Raw genomic sequence first — 21725 nt, 5'->3', positions numbered from 1 at the left:
AATGAGTTTGAAACAGCTCACATATTGACAACCTACTCAGTTACTTTCAAAGAAGCATCGCCCCTTATGTTGACCATCTCTGAGACAGACTGTAGAAGTCTAGCTAGCAGGACCATTTCCTTTTGGGTGCTATGCTAACTAGCGTGTTATGCAACTAATGACATCTTGCTTTTAATGAAATATGGCAGGGGCAGAAAGAGCAGAGGAACTGAGTTTAGTTTTACAGCAAAGCCACTCCTATCATAATGAAGCCATTCTTATGATAAATGGCCCCCATTCATCATGTAGGTGGAGATGCCTCATGACTTCATCTTCTATAAAGGTTCTGTCTCTCACTACCATCAGGGTGACAGTTACATTTCAACAGGAATTTTGGGGAGGAGAAATCAAATTACAGCGCTCTTGATATACAGGAGTGACCCCTTGTAGTCATGTACTTGCTCTATGGCCTCACTGCTTGGGCTTAAGTGACCAGTCCAGGGGTGGACACCTTATTCAAGCATCTGCCCTTAGGGTTGCATTTTAGAACCAAGGGTGGTAGCTGCTACTCAGGGGAGACAGTTTGATGAAGCCAGGAAAGTGAAGTTCTCAGTGGACAAGGTTGCTATCTTACTTAGGTTACCATTGCTGTTATAAACGCCAGGACCAAAGACAGCCTTAGACGAAAGGATTTATTTCGGCTTACAGTCTATGATCTATTATGAAGGGACGTCAGGACAGGAACCTGAAGGCAGGAACTGAAGCAGGCTATGGAAGGGTACTGCTTACTAGGTTACCCTCTCCTGGTTTACTCAGCCTGCATTATTACACATCCCAGGAGCACAGCCCAGGAATGGCGATGCACATCGTGGGATGGGTTCTTCTACATCCATCACCAATCAAGGACCTGCTCCACAGGCTTGCCTACAGATCAGTGTGATAGAAGCATTTTTCTCAACTAAATGTCTCTGATCCAGTGATGACTCTAGCTTGTGCCAAGTTGACAAAAAATCCTAACCAGCATGATTGCCAATCCTGAGGAAACTGGTGTGAATTAAAAGACAATGAGCTCAGTACATCGTGATAACAAAGTCTCCATAGCAGGCTGGAGGCATACAGTGGTGGGACACTTGCTATGATTTGATATAAAATGTCTCCCTCGGGCTTGTGTGAGGAAAGCTTGGTTTCTAGTTAGTGTTGTGATTCTGAGAAGTGTTAGACACTTTAGTTAGTGGAGCCTACCTGCTGGACAGTTACTGGGGCATGCTCTTGGGAGTTGCCCTACCTCGTTCCCATCTTTCTCTGCTTCCTGTTAGCCATAAGGTAAGCAGCTTCCTTTACCATGCTCTTCATCCACTATGTTTCTGTCTTGTTATGTTCTGGCACACAATGGAGCTAGAAGCCCATGAACTGACTATTCTTTATTCACAAGGGGGAATAAATCCTCTTCTCTTAAAACTGTTTCATCTGGGTACTGATTTCAGCACCAAAAAAAAAAAAAAAAATCTGATGATGTTTGAGTTAAGGTACCCAGGTTTTGTTTTGTTTTTGTTTTGTTTTTTATTTTGTTTGTTTTTTTGAGACAAGGTTTCTCTGTATAGCCCTGGCTGTCCTGGAACTCACTCTGTAGACCAGGCTGGTCTTGAACTCAGAAATCTGCCTACCTCTGTCTCCCAAGTGCTGGGATTAAAGGCGTGCGCCATCACTGCCCTGCTACCCAGGTCTTAATAGAATTCCCTGATGTAATCCAATATCCTAACATTAAGTTTGGTTTTGCATAACTTTATTTTTTATGTTTTGTTTTTTCAAGACAGAGTTTCTCTGTACACACAGAAGAAAGACAAAAGAGGAAGCGAGGTGACAGATAAGTGGTAATGACCTGTGCTTGACAGAAAAGGAGGAGCTTCTGGGAATGTCAGATTCCCAGAGGTAGCATACGAGAGACAAAAGAGGTGAAGAGGTGACAGACAAACCAGGAACGTACCAAGGCTTGCATGGGGAAGGACAAAAATCAACATGAGGCCAGCTGTGCTGGGGTGGAAGAGTAGAGCACATGGCAGGGTACAGTTTCATCCTGGCTGACTTAGCAGAAGCAACTATGGTAGGAATCAAAAGTAACAAATAAGGGCCAAGAAGACAGGTCACATGATAAAGTCCATGCTGTACAAGTATGAGAACCAGAGTTCGAGTCCTGGAACCCGTGTAAGAAAAAGCTGGGTATGGTGACATGTGACTGTCATCCCAGAACAGGAAAGATGGAGACAGGAGGAGGACACTTGAGGCTTACTGGCCACTTCAGCCTATTGTCTGAGGTCCAGTGAGAGGCCCTGTCTCAGAAAATCAAGGTGGATGGCTCCTGAGCCTACCCAAAGTAGACTACTGGGCTCCACGTGCTCACCTATGCATGTGCACATGCGCACATGTGTACTCACACACAGATACAAATAAAAATCAGACGTCCCGTGTTGTCTAGATTGTCATTGTCTGAGTTGTTATGACTTGCAGGATAGTTACCTAAGGCTCACTGTTGTGATGGTTAGTGTTAATTGCCACCTTGACAGAATCTAGAAGACACTTGGGAGATGGGCCTCAGGGGATGGCTGGGAATTTTGTATTGATTATGTTAGTTGATGTGGAAGGCTCTGCTTAGTTGTGTGTGTATGACTATTGTCTGGCCAGGGATCATGGACTACATAAATCAGGCAAAGGAGCCAGAGCACTTGCGCTCATGGGTCCTTGAAGCACTGTGACCATCTTTCTCAGGATCCTTTCCACCCTGACTCCCCCATCGCTATTGGCAGAGCCCAAAGAAATCCTTTCTCCCTCAAGGGAGAAAGACCTGGGTAGCAGGGCAGTGATGGTGCATGCCTTTAATCCCAGCACTTGGGAGGCAGAGGTAGGCAGATTTCTGAGTTCAAGACCAGCCTGGTCTACAGAGTGAGTTCCAGGACAGCCAGGGCTACACAGAGAAACCTTGTCTCAAATATCCTTTTGTCAGGATATTTTATCATGGCAATAGAAAAACAAAGATGACTGCCCAGTGCAATACCTGCCTGGTGAGCTGCTGTGTGCACTATGTGAACCGTGTAACATTTCAGGTATGGAGTCTCTGTTGAGTACTTGGGTATGCACCAGGCAGTCCTATTCTGACCCTTCTCTCCATGGGTCATGCCATGTTGATATTACACTGGCCTCTTCTTCACACTGTGAGTGAAAATATAATCTAGGCAATTCGAAGCTAATGAGCACTGTCTCGACACAGTGTCAGAGTTCCTTTGGCACAGTATTTGTGGTGGGTGGAATTCTGAGATGGCTCTCCTAACCTCTGCCCTCCGGTGCTGATTCCATGAGGATATTTGGTGAGAGGAGGTTGGCGGTTGCCATTAACAGCCCTAAGTAGCTGCCACTGAGCTAGGAGGAGGGTGGTCTAGCCCACCCACAGATGCTTCTCTTTGTCCAGAGGGAGCTGGTGCAAGCAGGGAGACTGGGTGCATCCGTTGGATTGAATTCGAGGGACTTGAAGTTTCCATGGTTGAGATTCAGGGGCTGGGAGCAGGACCTAGGAGCATCCATCAGGAGCACGGAGTAGCCCTAGACAGAAACAAAAACAAACCCGTAGTTCTTCAGTTACAAGGATCTCAGCTCAGCCATCCCCTTGAAAAACCTTGCAAGTAGATCCATTTTCAGCCTCCAGATAAGTCAACACTTTGGCTTGGTCCTTGGGAGCCCTTGAGCAGAAAACCTTGTTGAACCCACCAGGGCATCTGACTTATATCCTAGGGGATAATAAAATAAATTTTATTTAAAGCAGATGCCTTTGTGATAATTTGCTGTGTAATGTAGAAAGCTCATACAGCACCCATTGCTGGAGAGACAACTTATGTAAGGCATTTTTCCAGGATCAGAGTGCATTAATTTCATCTCATAACAGTCTTTTTATTTTAAAAAACGTAAAAATTCTTGTCTTCAGGATATAGATCAACACCACCACTGGAAACTAGCATGTAACTTGATGGTAGAGGGCTTGCTTAGCATGCAGGGAGCCTTGGGCTTGATCCCTAGCACCATGCTAAAGAAGGAAGGAAGGGAGGGAGGAAGGAAGGAAGAAAGGAGGAAAGGAGGAAGGAAGGATGGAAGGAGAAAGGAGGAAAGGAGGAAGGAGGGAAGAGAGGAAGGAAGGAAGGAAGGAAGGAAGAAAGGAAAGGAGGAAGGGAGGAAGGAAGGAAGAAAGGATGGAAGGAGGAAGGAAAGAAAGAAGGAAGGAGGGAAGGAGGAAGGAAGGAAGGAAGGAAGGAAGGAACAAAGGAGGAAAGGAGGAAGGAAGGGAGGGAGGAAGGAAGGAAGGAAGAAAGGATGGAAGGAGGAAGGAGGAAGGAAAGAAAGAAGGAAGGAGGGAAGGAGGAAGAGAGGAAGGGAGGAAGGAAGGAAGAAAGGAGGAAAGGAGGAAGGAAGGAAGGAAGGAAGGAAGGAAGGAAGAAAGAAAGGAGGAAAGGAGGAAGGAAGGAAGGGAGGGAGGAAGGAAGGAAGGGAGGGAGGAAGGAAGGGAGGAAGGAAGGAAGGAAAGAAGGAAGGAAGGGAGGAAGGAAGGAAGGAGGAAGGAAGGAAGAAAGAAAAGGAGGAAGGAAGGAGGAAGGGAGGAAGGAGGAAGGAAGGAAGGAAGGAAAGGAGAAAGGAAGGATGGAAGGAGAAAGGAGGAAGGAAGAAGGAAGGAAGGAAGGAAAGGAGAAAGGAAGGATGGAAGGAGAAAGGAGGAAGGAAGGAGGAAAGGAGGAAGGAAGGAAGGAAGGAAGGGAAGGAGGAAGGAAAGAAGGAAGGTAGGGAGGGAAAGAGGGAGGGAGGGAAGAGGCAGGTCTGTTTTTGGTCAGATCTGGTCTACAGCCACAGTTTCTCCACCCTTCCGGGTGCCTCACTGAAAGCTCTAGAAATAGGTGACTGTCTCACATTGGCAGAGAGAGCTTTGGACTCCAGACCTCTGGGTCTGGGTCCTGGCTGTGCTGAAGGACCTCTGTGACTTTGGATGATTCGCTGTCGTTTTCTAAGTCTCTGAGTCAAAGCAGGACAGGCTTTTAAGATGTCCCTCTGCCCTCCCTCCACACGAAGCTTTTCTCTGAAGAAAGGTAATGTAAAAAGCCCAGGATCAAAGACTAACATGGATGGAACAGGTTTGTTCTGGCTGTACCAGGACCTGAGGTAGGGCACAAATATAGGAAAGATGATGGTGACACGGGACAGACAGAAAGCACGGGACAGAAAAAAGGCCCACCATCCTGGGATCTGCTGAGGGGCATCAGGAAGCTTCAGATACACTGAGAAAACTCGCACTGCCTATGGAGACAATGCTGGACTTTCCCAAAGGTAATCCAGTCAGCTCACATTGCCTAGGGAGACAATGCCAAATGCAGCAAACACTCTGTCTTTTGTTGCCAAACCACCTACAGCCGTGAGAGGGTTTTCATTACTCCAATCTCATTTCTAAAACTGGACACTCAGCGCTTGTAAATTCATTTTACAACATTGTTCATAAAAGAAAATTTATTAGTCTTTAAACTGTGCTATAAATCACATGCTTAGAGCAGGGAAGCTTAGGAAGCCACAGGGTCTATGCAGCCATTATTAAAACAGTCACTATCTGGAGAGGCTATTGCCCAAGCTTGGGTATGTCTCATTCTTTCTCTGAGCATCTCTCTCTCTATTAACTCACGTGCTTAAGATCTCTGTTAAAGACACCTAAGAAATATCCAATTCTGTTTTATAGTAGTTGTCTCTGTGTTGAAGCTAAGAATCCTGGATTTTCTTCATTGAAAGTCCCTAAGGAGAATGAGAATGTTCTAGATTGCTGCTTAGAGCTGTAATTCCATCCCTCACTTGCTGATAGACCCACTCCTTCTCTCCTCAGGAGAAGTATTAGAATCTCTCTGCAGGACATGGGCCGGAACCTTTGGACCTCCGGAACCTCAGCAAGATCTGAACTCCCCTCTACCTGACAGTGGGTACTTCGGTACAGAGATGCTGTCCTGCACCCTGAGGGTTACTATGAGATGTAACCCCATTATCACCACAGTTGGGTAACCAAAGATGCTTCTGTACACTATTAAGTATCCTTTGAGAAGGTGAGAGTGGGCAAGCCTCCTCAGGTGGAGAACTGCTTTGAGTCATTGCTTAGATGAAGCCAGATCCCAGAATCCCATTCTTTGAAAACACTGCACCCCTGACCTTGACTGGCTTTCTATGCACTGCCTGAATGACCTTGAGATGCACTATGCTCTTGGCAGAGGACCATTCACCACAACATGACTCATGCTGCTCATAGTAGGCCTCAAAGGCCTGTTGTGGGCTGCTCTGAAATGCTATGGCAGCGGATAAAGGACAAAACACAAGATCTTCACACTTGTCTTTGAGATGCTGTCAGTGGGGTAGGGGCGAACAAGTAAGCAAAGAATGAGAACACACACTCGCGCACACACAAACACGCACATACACCACACCACACTACACCGCACACACACAGTTTAGAATAGTAATAATGGGGACTGGAGAGATGGCTCAGTGATTGAAAGTACTAGCTACTCTTCGAAAGGATCCTGGGTTCATTCCTAGCACCCTCATGGCAGCTCACAGCTGTCTTTAACTGCAGTTCCAGAGGACCTAACACCCTCACATAGACATACATGCAGGCCAAACACCAATTCACATTTATTTATTTATTTATTTATTTATTTATTTATTTATTTATTTATTTATATATATTTTTCGAGACAGGGTTTCTCTGTGTAGCCCTGGCTGTGCTGGAACTCACTCTGTAGACCAGGCTGGCCTCAAAGTCAGAAATCCACCTGCCTCTGTCTCCCAAGTGATAGGATTAAAGGCATGGGTCACCACTGCCCGGCTCCAATTCACATTTATTAAAAACAAAAATGAAAAAGAATAGTGCAGATAAAAGACACACAACCTTTATATTTACAATAAGCCCTTAATGTTCTAGAGCTGGGCAGAGATCTATCCTCTATGTTATCATGTCTCTTTCCCCATCAATAACCCCACATTATAACTTGCCATGTCCTATCTGGGCCGCTCTTAACTCCAATTGACTAGTCCTCATGGCCATTTTTTTTTTAGAACTCACCTACTCCATGGCGCTTTCTCCTCTCTCTTCCTCATGACCCCAACCCTGAGAACCCAAACCCCATCTATCTCTCTTCTCCCCAGCTCTTGGCTGTTGGCATCTTTGTTCACCAATCATGAATAACTTGGGGGGCAAGATTACAAAGCATCAAGTGAATGTGCATATTCTCTTGTCTCTGGGAGCAACCAGGCCTTAGGAACCAATATTTAGCATTACAATACATAGCAAAAGACCCAAACTTTAACAATTGCCCCCCTTTTTTGTCTAAATAAAAAGGCTCTTTCATTTATAATAATAAATAACATGCAGTAGGAACAATTATGAAACAATGTAAAAATCATTAGGTAAGAGATACATTTAAAAAGTTTAGTTGTTTGTATTTGGTAATTCAGGAGAAAGTATTTTATTATCTATCCTATCCTGGTGAGTTTAGAGTTCTGTATTTAAATCAATTTTTATCCTAATTTGCAATATTAGCTTAAAATATCTTTTAGACCTAGAACATCTTCCTAAATGCTAAACAACTTAAATTTAAATGTGAGACTTAACTAACTAGTCTTCAACCCTATCAGAAGCCTGAGGAGGTATAGATATTGCCTGAGTATGTAGGAAGTGCAGGAACACAGCTTCCAAAAATTATAGAAATGGCAGAGACAGTTGACTGTCTGGACAGTCCCCAGTTATATCTCTGTAATGTTGAAGCATCAACTTTCATCCTCCTGGCCCAGTATATCTGACAGACCTTTTGTGAAGCAGAACTTATGAAGGACTTGCTTACCTTGTATTGGCAGAGCTTGGCAGTTGACTTTGCTACGTCCACTCGTTTTTTCCTGACAGATTTGTCTGCAGTGAAGCATAAGCGTTTTCTTTGCCCAGCAGCTAGCTTGCCACAGTTGAAGCAACTCTACATGGAGGTTATTGATGCTCATCATCACCTTTGAAATGGAATGGGGGTACTGTCAGGAGAAGACCTGTCTCATAGTCAAGGATATTTTAATAATGAAACAAAACAATTATAAATGCCATATTCTGTGAGTCTTTGAGGCTTTTGAAGGCTATTTATAGCATAACTGAACACTCCACAGCGTGTATATTTTTGAGATAATAGAGATTACAATCTAATATGACCATGAGTTTGATTGATTATTAACTTGCATTATTTAACTATCCTAAACAGTTTGTAATAGCAGCTATTAAAATTACTAGGACTAATCTTTGTATTTTTAAAATGATTTGCAAGGTATAATACCTATATAAGAGTTGAATCACACATATATCATGTTGTAACAAAATTAACTTCAAATTTTATATCAATATGCAAGGATTTCTACCAATGAAAACTTTAAATCTGTATCAATATACAAAAAAAATGTACTAATGTAACAAACTATAACCTCAATTCTGTACCATATATAGAGATTTCAGCCACTGTAAGATTATGGTTACAAAATGTTTTTTTGGTTTAAGAATAGATTCAATAATCAACCTCTATTTGTCTAATTTGTTATAATATTTCTATATTCCCCCTTTTCCGTTTTAACCCTTATCCTTTATCTAAGAAAGAAGGATAGAGAAGAGGAAAGGAAAGATAGAGATCTCTGAGTCTAAGCTCTCTACTTTATTTCCTCCATGTACAAACCACAATTATTTGTAACCACCCCTTAAAATGACAACAGATCTTTTACTCACAAAATGACCAAAACCATGCATCCCAACTTAAGGGACTGGGAGGATGGTCTTTTTTATAATTGTTTTCTGCTGAATTGGGGTGAAGAATTCCTGTTTGGGGCCCTGTACTGGCTGGTTTTGTGTATTAACTTGACACAGGCTGGAGTTATCACAGAGAAGGGAGCTTCAGTTGAGAAAATGCCTCCATGAAATCCAGCATTTTCTCAATTAGTGGTCAAGGGGAGAGGACCCCTTGTGGGTGGAACCATCCCTGGGCTGGAAGTCTTGGGTTCTATAAGAAAGCAAGTTGAGCAAGCTAGGGGAAGCAAGCCAGTAAGGAACATCCCTCCATGGCCTCTGCATCAGCTCCTGCTTCCTGACCTGCTTGAGTTCCAGTCCTGACTTCCTTTGGTGATGAACAGCAACACGGAAGTGTAAGTGGAATAAACCTTTTCCTCCCCAACCTGCTTCTTGGTCATGATGTTTGTGCAGGAATAGAAATCCTGACTAAGACAGGTCCCAAAAGCAAACTGGAAAATTGATTAAGTCAAAAGAAAGCTAGCTATAGCATTTGTTGTCCCGTCTCTATGCTCTGAGAAAGTTTAGGGTTTAATTGAAGTCCTGATTGGAATGGTCTGAAAGGCTGGATGAACTGAGGTCATATGAGATTAGCAGTCCTTTCTGAAGCTGTTCTAGAAGCAAGACTCTGGAAATAGCATCAGTTTGAGGCAGGATCTAGCAGGGATCTGGAACAGCATGTCTTAGCATCTCAGTAACCCCAAGGGTGACTCCTGTTAGGGCTGTTCTTCTGGTCTTTTATTCTGCAATATACAAAACTTACAAGCAGTACATAGATCTATAAGGATATTTGTATGGAATGTGCAAGGTGTACAGATCAATTAAGGATGATTTCCTGCTCTTCAAGCAGGTGAAAGATAACTTTCTTTAGATGTCAGTTTGATCATATAATCAAATTACCATATAAATCTCCATTCATGCCATATGAAAGAATGGTGTGTAATAATAAGTCATGAGAATCCTGTAGTCAACAAGATTTATTGGCCATGTAAGCTAAAGTTCTGGCTGGAGGCATATATATTTTCTAGTCAGTTTCAGAGTTGTTTCAATAGAGGGTTTAGCCATATACATTACCAATGCATTTTGTCCTTTTACTTTTCTCCTGACTGTAGCTGAGATCTTCAGGGGGTCTCTCTCTGTCAAATCTGAACCTTATTACTTTGGAAGGAGTCCAAACCCTTTTCTTTTTCCTTGTTAACACAAATACACAGCCCTCTCTCCCAGCATACCATGTCTTTGTCTGGCAGTTTGAAGTCATTAAAAGTATAGATTGACTTAATTTAGCAGCCTCTTTTCTACCTAGGTGTGCTTTATTTTGACCTCTCTCATAGAGGATGTGTAATACTGTTATAACCATTAAACATATGACTACCTTTATCTAGATAATTTAAAACAATTAAAACTATTATTACTATCATCACCGTCGTCGTCATTTATTGAGATAGGGTCTCTCTGTATAGCTTGGGCTGACTTGGATTTGCTCTGTAGATGAGGCTGGCCTTGAACTCATAAGGAACCTATGTGCTTTTATCTCTGCAAAGGCCTGGGTTTATTTAATTATTATCTATGTATCTTTGAAAACATGTATATCAATTCTCATTTCTTTCTCCCTTCTTTAGAGATTATTATCTGTGTGGATTTATTTACCTTCTCCCATTTTCTCTTAACTTACTATCCTCTCTATTCAACTTTATCCAAGCTCCCTTCCATTTACTGTGCAAGCATGGTCCTAAGCTGTCATGTATATGTTGAGAGTGTTTGACTCGGGTGTGTGCCATGTGTTAGGATGAGCTGTATTCAGTTCTCCCATGGGAGCCATGTTTATAGAGACTGGTTGCTCAGATAAGCGTGACACACGAGCTGCCATCCGTTCTCCTGTGGGAACCCCACATTCCAAGGCGAAAGCCTGGCCACACAGAGTAGTGTTAGCCCTCAAGAGCATAGCTTTTGTTATTCTGTTGGATAAAAGCAAAACAATTCTGCCCCAGTCCTAGCTCTGACCTAACATTGCCCAGCAGAATATATCTTTCCTAGGGCAATTTTTTTTTTTTTTTTGGCAACAGAAAAACATCATCTTTTAATTTGAAATGATAAACATACCCATATTCCCCTTTCTCTTTATATAAATTTAAGATTGATGTGTATTTATTTTAAAAGAGTTATTTATTTATTTCATGTATGTGAGTACACTGTCACTGTCTTCAGACACACCAGAAGAGAGCATTAGATCCCATTACAGATGGTTGTTAGCCTCTATGAGGTTGCTGGGATCCGAACTCAGGACCTCTGGATGAGCAGTCAGTGCTCTTAACCACTGAACCATCTCTCCAGCTTGTATTTATTTTTTTAAAATTACTAAGGACATTCTTAATTAATACTAAACAAAAAACCTATATGGTACTTTTAAGGAAAAAAATGCGTCCTCAGTTTGAATCCCAGACTGTTGTTTGGAAGTGGTCATATCTATCAGTAGAGAGTCCCATGCCGACTTTATTGTGTAGACCGGGCTGGTCCAGAATTTAGAGATCTGCCTATTTCTGTGTCTTGTGTCTGTCGTGCCTTAGTCCAGATGCTGTACTGTGCCTGTGCGGCTCGGCTGACATCCACCCTCAGCTCAGAGCTGGGCTTTAGCAGCAGTATCATGAGCACCTGGGAAGATCCCAGGCTGGGGGTGTTTAAGCCTGCTATTCTAGCTCGTGGGCTCCTGGAGGGCCATTCGGCTTGGGGGACACAGCTGTGTCTTAGTTCATGCTATGAACCCCTGGGATCATGCATGCCAAACCAGCATGCATTCCAATCCTTGTCCTGAACCTAGCACAGTTTGAGGAAAACCCAACGTTGCTAAGAAACCACTTCTCCTAGCCTTCCTAGTCTTAAAGGGACAGCTTGAGGTTTTTTTTTGTTTGTTTTTTTTTGTTTTTTTTTTTTTTTAATCTGGAATCTGAAACCAGTTTTGTTAAACGTGAGTTCTTTAGACTACCTGCTCAAAGAGGATGCGCAGGTGTACTCTGGCCCATAGCCCTCAGCAGCATTCCCAGGCATTATAGCTAGCCAAGGCTATACCAGCTTCTGGAAGTGAGTAAAAAGGAAGAAGATAGAGATAGAACTGGTCCAGCTCCTTGTATTCCAAATGTACTCAGTTCCCGTCCCCTGGAGTCCCCAGGGAAGGGTGTCTGGCTGAATCCCAAGTTTCATGGTTCTTGATCACTATCCTTAGGGAGGTAGGAGGCAGGGAGGGGAGAGTCATACACTGAGCCGCTGTGTAATGCAAGAGTGTATACAGACCAGCTTCTCTGCGAGACGGAAGGTCTCAGTAAGCCCCAGTAACTGCCCTGCGAAGAGGGCTCTGGATCTCCATGTTACAGAGGACACGGCCAGACTTGCCTAGCCTGCAAATGGCCGGTGACAGGAACCACAACTTCCCAACTATGGCCTTGACTTTCTAACCAGAGACTCAGAGTCAAACAAGGTCTAGGCTGGACCTCAACCTTACCATGCAGTGACTCACCTAGGGATAACAGGTAGGGAGGGGACACACCCTGTGTGTGTGGATACCTACATAGCTGAAATTAAAGGAGCCAAAAGTGTCATGGCCTCCTATCTCCCACGCACATCTCCTAAGCAGAACACCAAAGGGCTGCTGGCCACCTTTACTCACTGACAGGCTGTCTTGATGGGGTGGGGCAAAGCCAGAAGTAAGTCCCTGTCTCCATTCAGCCCCTCAGCTTCTCAGCCTTCTCCAGGCATGTTTTCTGCTGCAAAATGGGGACATCTATGTAGACCTCACACAATGAGGAGGAAAACAGATAACGCACAAGAGACCTCACCGAAGGGAGGAATTAACGCTCAAAGAACTCAGGCACTGGGAGTGGAATCTTTCTTCAGTCACAAGTTTCCTGTAACGGTCCAGCTTAGCATATACTACTCCTTCTGTGGAACGCTGTGGCTCATTGCTCCTCCCACAGACATGGAACACAAAACTGAGCTAGCTAATCCTTCTCCTGGGCTCCCGGAACTACCTGTTCGCAAAAACAGTACGCATTTACACTACGTGACTTAATATTCACACCCGGTGATGCGGGAGGAGGGGCTACAGGAACGTCAGTACCACAACCCCTGGCCCCTTTCTCTTAGAGCAGTGTCATTAACATCTTCTGACTGATAATTCTGTCCTGAAATGTGGTGAGAGTAAGGGAAGACTGGGGCGCTGCTCTCTGGCCCGTGATAAAGCCATTCCTGTCAACGAAGGGTACAACTGGATAAAAGGCTTTCCCTTTCTGAGCCTCAGTTTCTCTTTCCTGTGAAACAGGTGTGAGGGGGTCCTGGCTTAGGCCTCCCACAGTTCACCTCGCCTGGATGGCTCTTGAAAAGGAGTTTCCAGGCCCAAGTTCCATCTTCGCAGTTTCCACCTCTCTGGGAAATTGCAGTGCCCCTCAGTAGACTATGCCTTTAAGGTTGGGCGGGGCCTGTTGGACACTGGCGGGAGAGGAAGCACTGAAGCGGGCCACCAGAGTCCTTGAGGTAGTTAGTGACTATCCAAGGACTAGGAGACGGTGGGTGGGTGGCTTGCCAGTGGGATCCCCAGCTGCTGGGCGGGGCAACAAGGAGGGAAGGAACAACCTCACTGAGCCCTGGGCTCAACCTTACCGTGGACGAAAGCAGGGACGAAAGCACGGAGCCGGTGAAGGGCCAAGGGTGCAGCTGTGGAAAGCTGCCAGAACTTTCCCAGATGCTCGCGTATACAAATCTCAGCCACCAGGTCTTCTAGTGCGCTGAGCTCTTCCCTAGACCAGCCTGATGGCTGCATGCGAGGTGGGTGCGAACATCCTGTCCCCCTCCCTCCCTGAACACTCCAACTTCTGCTAAGGGTGTGGCCCTTCCTCTAACCTGGACCGAGAAGAACTGACCCCGGGCCCTACTCCTGCTGTCTAACGCCACTGCACTCAGCCTGGCGCCAGTTTCCCTGAAGCTCGTGAGTGTAGGTTCACATAGTTACTACTTTACAGAAACCAGTGTCAGAAACAAGTGACCTTATAGTGTCAGTGTGGGACAGGAGCAGGAACATTGCAAGGCTCTTCCCATCTCTGTCGGTCTAGCTGCAAGTGCAGCTCCCTCATTCCTCTTCTGACTGCAACAGGGCTTTCTTCTCATGATTTGAACAGAACCCTTTGCAGTAGACAGCTGGGGCAAGACAGTAGGTACTTTTCTGGTCCAATTCCTTCCCGATGTGGTAGAGTACTCAATTACTGGGGATATGGGGCACTGAGACACTAGGTAACTTGGTAGTGTCTGAGTAGGGCTAGCTCCATGGATTCAGGCCTCAGATACACAACTCCACAACCTCTTAGCCCTGATGTGAACGCAAAGATGTGGGTGTCAGAAGCCTTCTCAATCGAGGTCCCAGAGTTAACCAACTGGCCACGAGGAGGGTGCTACAGACAAAGCCTCCTGGTGGGAAAGGGCTTCCCTGACCGGAGGGAGGTGGGCACAGTCCTTGTGAGAGGTGATATTGGTTTCCTTTTTGAACAGGGGTGAGTGGGGACCCAGTCAGAAAGAGTAACAGGTCTAGGAGAAAGTTCCAAGTGGCTCAAATTGAACAGGACAAGGGGAGCCTGGCAGAACAGTGGAGTCGGAGCCGGCTTGGTGGGCCCTAGCAGAGTGCCAGGATGTGGTGGAATGTCTCTGGGGCAGGAGAGCTTCTTGTCCGCCTCCAAGGAGTCGAAAGTCATAGCCTCCATGCTCTTCCTTCTACCCCTATCAAGATAGAGGGGCTGCAGGCACACCCATGTACAGGGTAGCGAGGTGTCCGATGGTGGCTTTTCTGAAATGGGAGTGGAGGGGTCCAGTGTCAGGACTCGCTGATGACAGCCAGCATCAGGCTTCATAATGAGAAAGAAAACCCACCATCACACAAGGCATAGGCTGTCTTCTGTCCAGGGGGAATCAAAACTCTCCCTGATGGCAGATTAGCATGTGCCATGCCTGTCCCCGGGATCCACATGGATGGAGGGAGATCCTTTAGAAGAAGATGGCCGCTACTCTATTGAAACACACTCAGAGCCACTGCAGGAACTTGCCTGAGGTTGGGGCACACATGTGTCTACAGAGACTCAGCTGTGCATGTACAAGGGAACCCGGGTTAGGTTAGATCCACATCTAAATCTCACCCTAACCAGTGTCTCTGGGGTATCACTGTGGTGGACATCAAGAGGACACCTGTAAAGTGCTTGGTATGGTGCCCAGCTGGGCAAATGCCCCCAGCACATGCCTGCCGTCATCACCATGTATGTAGACCAAAGGAGGACTGGGTAGAAAACAGCCTCATGGGCTCATGCTTGTCTCCGAGGATTCCTTCTGGTATGTATTTTACTACTTCATTTTCTTCATAATGAGCAATTTTTCCTTTCCTGGAAAACAGAAACCATCATAGGTGTCTTCAAGCCTGTGTGTCCGGGTGTGAGCTCCGTAGATACGAGGATCCCTGCTATACTTGGCTTTGGATGACAGGACCTTCCCTAAGTTTGGGCTGTGTCTCCTCAGTTGTAGAATGGCCATTCCTCTGCGCCACCCACCTGCCTTGGTTATAGGAGTCAAAGATGTTGAAGGTGGAGGGGCCGTCACCTTGTCTGCGGGCCTAGGATTTCCTCGGCTGCCTCGTTTGTTGCTTTCTCCAAGCTGGTTACTCCAGCCTTGTTTGGAACGAGTCTGTTACCTTCCATGGCCTTGCCTTGATTGGAGGCAGGATTAACTTTCCCAAATGCTAATTCCCAACAAAGAACTACACTCTGTAGCATCTATATGTGTGGCTGGTGACTCAGTGGTTCAGGGAACTCTGGCTTAGAGGACAAGCTAAGGACTGGATAACCTTAAGGAGTGTGTGGTGTGCTCCCAGAAGGCCTGGGGGGTCTTCTGAAGTTTCCCAAGTAAGGGCTAGGCTGAGCTTTGCAGGAAGGTAATGGAAGGTACCACACAGAAGGCTCACTGGGGCAGTGGCTTGACGGTGATCGTTGGAGACAAGTGCCAACCTCTTCTGGTCTATAGGACTGAGTGAGGGCCAGGCTTATTTCCTGCAGCTCCCCCATGCATTTTTTTTTGCTAAGTCCTTCCTCGTCCCATGACTTATATGTGTTCAAAAGAGTGAAGTACATGAGTGCTCCCTTTCTGACAAGCATTCACGCTAGCCCAACTTAAAATAAATCTTAAAAATGTGTGGGTATGCCAAGCAGTAAGTGGCACATACCTTTAATCCCAGCACTTGGAAGATCTCTGTGAGTTCACGACCAGCCTGGTCTACAGAGTGAGTTCCAGGACAGCCAGGGCTACACAGAGAAACCCTGTCTCAAAATAAAATAAAATAAAATAAAATAAAATAAAATAAAGTGGTGTAGGTATTCAGCCTGCATGCATATCTGTGCACTATGTGCATGCAGTACTCATGGAGGCCAGAAGAAGACATCAGATCCCACGTGAGTCACCATGTGGGTGCTATAGCGGAACTGAACCCAGGTTCTTTAAGGAACATCAAGTGCTCTTAACCATTGAGTCACCTCTCCAGTCCTGAACTCAACTTTTCTTTGTGTTTATATTACTCCATCCACTGGTCATGAGATAGTTCATGCACTGCTTTGTTACAGTTAGGACTGTAGGCTCTCTCAGTGCTGTGACTGTGGCAATCCAGGCTATGTACATGCCCTGGGGACGTCCTGCTGTGTGGCATCACATTCAACTTCACATTTCCGGAGCTGGCACTCACACTTGTACTGTTTCCCACACTCCTACAGCTTTAGTTACATGGGGACAAGAGCTGGACCGTGTGAAGCGGTGACTAGTGGAGGAGGGGCAAGCCACAACCAGCAAGGCCTGGACTCTCCCACAAACTATGGGAACCATTACCTATCAGGCCAAAGTCCCCGAGGTCTCTTTAGAGGCCCAGAATGAACGCGGCATATTTATTATTACGTTATTAAGCTCCTACTGCATCCCAGGTGTGGTGCTAGGAACCAGAAACAGCTTCTCTGTGAGCATCCAGGTAGACTTCTCCGAGGTCTTGGTACATTTCGCTAGACCGTTTCTTCAGATGCTCTCTCTTTCTGTGTGCAGACATGCGACCGAGGCCGGGCGGCCTCCACCGTGCGTTACTGCATGACAGTCGGTGGCACAGTGGTCCTGGTGGTTGGGACACTCTGCTTTGCATCGTGGAGCGAAGGCAATGCTGCTGTCCAGCCTGGCTCACTGCCCCCCACCGTGAAATCGTCATCGCCCGAGATGCCCGTGACTTGGCTCAAGTCTGTCATGTTCCTCTGCTGCAGCATGGGTGGTATGCTTCTGTGCTTTGGCCTGCTTTGGTCCATCCAGGAAAGGACAAAGAAGTCAAGCCAGGGGGACCTCTACCGACTCTCCAGAGACCTGTATCACCTTGCTGTGGAGTCCCCTGAGAAGGAGAACTACAGGTCAGTGGGGCAGGGTGGGGACTTTGGGTGACCCATCGTAGCCATACTAACCAGGACCTGCTCAGCAAATCCCCATGAGATTCCTCCACAGAACAAGGCCTGGCCCTGTATTCCTCGGATGTGGAAACCCCATGACAGAGACAAATGACAAACCATGGTAGAGCCCAGACATAGTCCTACGGAGAAGATTTCTCTGGGGGGAGAATCTCTTACAGGAGGAGGCAAGTTCTCTGGTGAGGAGAACTCACCAGAGAAGCACAGGAGGCAAGAACCCAGCATAGGAAGGGCCTCTGAGAAACAAGAGGGCACTGGCCAGGACCAGGTACTAGACTCAGTGCCTTTTCCATATACCTGGTGCCGTAGCCAGGGCTTCCTCATTTGTAGAAGAGGAAGCGGGCACAGAGACCTTAAATAACTTGCCCAAGGATATCTAGCTATGTGTCAGAACTGGGACCTAAATTCTAGCCACCTTGCTGGGAACCAGTGCTCTCCATAGCTCCTTGACTCTGGAGACACTAGGGACAATGAGCAGCTCACAGCAGGTGCCCAGCACACAGTAGGTGTGTTGGAAATGACAACTTTTTCTGACCTATAAAGGTGGGTGTAGGTGGGGTGATGTGGGGTGTTGGGTGAAGGTAGAGAGAAATGATTGCATCAAAACAGTTCTCAGCCTGTTTTTCCATTGCTGTTATCCCCCAGCCTTTGGACATTAAACATGGGACCTCCTGTCCCAAGGGCTGGGATGACAGGCATGCATCGCCATGCCCAGCTTTTCAGCATATCCTTTTGGAATCTGATCCCCATAGATGTGCTGTGGTCTGTGTATATTGTGTGTGTACATTTGTGTTTCATGTCTGGGGACCAATTTTGCCCTGTAAGGAAGCTGATCATACATATTCTCACTAGTACTTGTTGATTCAGCAAAGCATGTCTTGGATCTGGAGCCCGCACGCTTTCTCCACCCTCTGCCTGCTTGTACCTTTATGCCACTAGGAATCACTATTGCTGTCTATCGGAGACCTTTTCTATTACATGCAGCTCACATGGGTGAGCCTGTGGTCTGCAAGACTGTGACCTCTGCACTTCTGCTCCATAAGGAGCTAACCTGTGCTCCTTGGAAGTGATTGGGGGCTTACCCGGATGTTTTTCTTTCCTTTGTTAGTAGACAGTATCTTCTGGAGTGTCTTGCTACCATCCTATGGCTCCTTGAGGCCAGATACAACATTCAACAGATAGTACATATAGCCAGACTTCAAGTGGGACATGGTAGGGCACACTTGTAATCTAGCACTCGGAAGGCTGAGATAGAACAATTGAATTCCAGGCCAGCCTGAGCCACAGAGATGAACCTTGGTTTTAAGAGACCATCAGGGGGAAGGGTACTGTATCCAGCCAAACTTTGCTCTTCCCAGATGAGAAACTTGTCTCACAGATAGTGAACTACCTGCACATAATATGAGCTGAACTCTGACAACCGGGCCAGCCTGTCCTCCTGCCCTGCCCAGCCTGGCTTGAGCACAGAGGTGTTGCTGTTGTCTGTACACACAGCAGTGTTGCCTCAACAGGGCCCAGCTGCAGCTGCAGGTTAGATGGGCTACTCCATCCTCAGCCAGTTAGGCAGAATAACTAACTCACCTAGCAGGATAACTAACTCCCCTTGCCAGGACGGGGCCCTTCCAGCTCTGAGACTCCAGTTTCAGATTCAGAAACTGGTGTGACTGGGTGCAGGGGATGCTATCTGCTTGTCTGAATTTTTCTGTCCCCATGGGAAGCATCTCATAGCCTAGGGTTACCTGGTTGTAGCTAGAAATAGGTTTTTCATCTGCTGGCTTTGTGGGCTTAGGCATTACTCTCTCCATGGCATGCCTTAATTCCCCCATTTCCTCTTTCTTGCCTCTATCTAACAGTGACTAAGTACCCACCATGTGTTGGGTCCAATCCTGGTATTGATAATGCATCAGGGACAAGATGAGAAGATCCCATCTTAGGAGCTAACCTGGGAACCGACCATCAGCCTTGGAGGAGGTGGCAGGGGCAGGGGTCCCTGTGCCCCTAAGTGAGCACAGCAGACAGTGCTGGGCCTGCTCTGAAGGCTAACTTTCTGTCACTGCTGCCCTTTCTGTCAGAAGTTGAGTGTCTACAAATGCCTCTAGATTTCCCAATGCCTCATCTGTCAGTTGTGGCTGGAGGAAGGGCAGGCCTTCTGTTATCAGCGGCTCACTGCTAGGACAAAATACCTGAAAAAAAAATCTCGAGGAAGGATTCATTTGGGCTCATGGTTTGGTGAAACTGCCTGCAGTTTCATGAACTGGGTTCTTCCCAGGAGGAGGACAGGGACCTGGAAAGAGAGGGTTTGAATTTTGGGAGAAATAATGAAACCAAGACAAATATTCTTCTGATCAAGGTTCCATGATATTTGCGTAATGTAAACACTGCAGTATCGCTCAGGCACCAAAGTCCCAGCAACCTATCAAGGCTTCCGGAGGCGGCGGGTGGGCAGTCTCAGTGGGTGGACTTCTAAGCTGCTGCTTGGAGGAGACGTGACAGTCTGCGGAGAGCCTTTGTTTAGCTCCCCAGGTAGGATAGGGGCTTCCAGGCGGAGGCTGGCGGTTTGTCCAATGGCCTGGCTAATGGGGGAGGTTACAGTTTGGGGGAAACATGGCGCCATAGGGGGGAGGCATGGCGGCAGCAGTATGCTGGCAGCTGGTCATGTCATGCCCACAGTCAGGAAGCAGAGAGATGAATGGGGCTTAACTTACTTGGTTCTTCTCATTCGGTGCAGGACCTCAGCCCAGGGGATGCTACATCTAACGTGTGGGATGATGAACCCACACATATTCCCAGAGCTTTGTCTCCTAGGTAATTCTAGATCTTGCCAAGTTGACACTGAAGATCAACCATCATCCCTCTCTCTCCTCCTGCGTGCTGCTGGGCTCCTGAGAGATGACCGTGGTGGATGTGCATACCACATGGCCTGCACCCTTAGCTTCCCCTGCTCTTCTTCATTGCAGTCTCCGTCTTTAACAGGCCCGAGCCTGGGCTGTTCACAGGGAGGGTGTAAGGATTAGGCCTGTTTTGCAAACAGGTAAAGAAAGTAAGCATGAGCTCTTCCATTAGAGAAGAGGGCCGTACACTTAGCTGATGTGCTTTTCACTCATTCCTCTGTGAGGTGGGTGGGGCTTACTCCTCCTCTACTGGGCTTGCTCTCTCAATAGAAAGCCACTGGGGTTAGCATGGAGCCCGTCTCTTGCCATTACAAGGCTGTCCTGGTCTCTGTGCATGACTACACCCCACAACCACAGAGCTCTGTTGAGAGTGTACTAGGAGCCTCCCATACACTAGGACCTTGCCAACGCCCAAGTTCCCTGCGTTCTTGTATTCTGGCCTATGACCTTGAACAGCTAAGTCTGATGAGCTTCTGAGGTGACAGGCGCTGGCTTCAAGGCTGTTGTGCACCTGCCCTGTAAGCAAACTTCCTGCTGTGGGCTGAACTCCTGTGGTTCCTAAGCCCTAGCCTGCTGGACGCCACATGCTGGGATCTCTGTATCTGAGCCCTTATAGGCCTTTCCCCATCCTAGGTCCCAAGCGGGCTGCCACCCTCATGCAGGCCACCAGGAGGCGGGCTCACCCTCCTGGTCTCAGAGCAGCTCTGCAGGTTCTGGATTTGAACAAAGCGCGGATGGAAGGTTCTGGTTTTTCACATGCAGACCCAGAACCAGCTCAGATAATCTGGGGGAGGGCATGGCATGTTTTGAGAGGTAGACATGAAGGGAAAGGAGGGCCCTGGGAGCCCTATGGCCCACATTCCCCTCTGGGCTTTTTCTGCGTTTCCTTTTCTGCATCTGTGCTGGATACGGCAAGTATTCTTCCCACTTCACAGATGAGGAAAAAGAGGCCCAGAGAATGTAAAAACTGGACCCAGATACACAGCAATAGAATCCAGTGTGCTGCTTCTGGAAACATAGCTTCTCGGCACCCTCGCCCACTTTTCTTTTTTTCTGATTTGCTAAGACAGGGTCTTACTAGGTAGCCCTAGCTGGCCTTGAACTTACTATGTAGCCCAAACTGGCTTTCAACACAAATCCTGCTGCCTCTGATGGAGGCATACTGAGATGGCATGCATGTATCATCAGGCTTGGCGGGAGTATTGCCCTCCCTTGCAAAGCCTGCTGAGAGCTCAGAGGAAGGTGAGCACTGGCTGGTACTCGACGGCAGGTCTCCTGGCAGGTCCTCAGCCCTCTTCTTCCATCCACACTTAATTCAAATCCAGAACCTGCAGAGCTGCTCTGGGACCAGGAGGGTGAGCCTGCCTCCTGGTGGCCTACTGTGAGGGTGGCAGCCAGCTCAGGGACCTAGGATGGTGTCTTAGTCAGGGTTTCTATTCCTGCACAAACATCATGGCCAAGAAGCAAGTTGGGGAGGAAAGG

General features: G+C 46.8%; 1 protein-coding gene and 1 long non-coding RNA gene across 2 annotated transcripts in view; one reads left to right on the top strand and one right to left on the bottom strand.

Moving 5' to 3' along the window:
• Positions 1-3168: 3168 nt before the first annotated feature.
• LOC116095477 lies at positions 3169-13666 on the bottom strand. Its single transcript, XR_004120607.1, has 3 exons — positions 13496-13666; positions 7881-8037; positions 3169-3570 (listed from the first exon to the last, which is right to left on the bottom strand). It is a non-coding gene; the product is annotated as an uncharacterized LOC116095477 (long non-coding RNA).
• Tmem61 (transmembrane protein 61) overlaps positions 12005-21725 on the top strand; it is an 11468-nt gene continuing 1747 nt past the window's right edge. Inside the window, exons 1-3 of the mRNA XM_031376829.1 lie at positions 12005-12017; positions 12983-13660; positions 16949-17298. Coding sequence (XP_031232689.1) covers positions 13646-13660; positions 16949-17298 — 365 coding nt within the window. The 5' untranslated portion in view covers positions 12005-12017; positions 12983-13645. The remainder of the gene's footprint in view (positions 12018-12982; positions 13661-16948; positions 17299-21725) is intronic.

Source organism: Mastomys coucha, unplaced genomic scaffold (genome assembly GCF_008632895.1).
Source record: "Mastomys coucha isolate ucsf_1 unplaced genomic scaffold, UCSF_Mcou_1 pScaffold18, whole genome shotgun sequence".
In the NCBI taxonomy this organism is placed as follows: Eukaryota; Metazoa; Chordata; class Mammalia; order Rodentia; family Muridae; genus Mastomys; species Mastomys coucha.
Note: the sequence above shows the minus strand (reverse complement) of the source record. Positions and strands in the feature narration are given on the sequence as shown.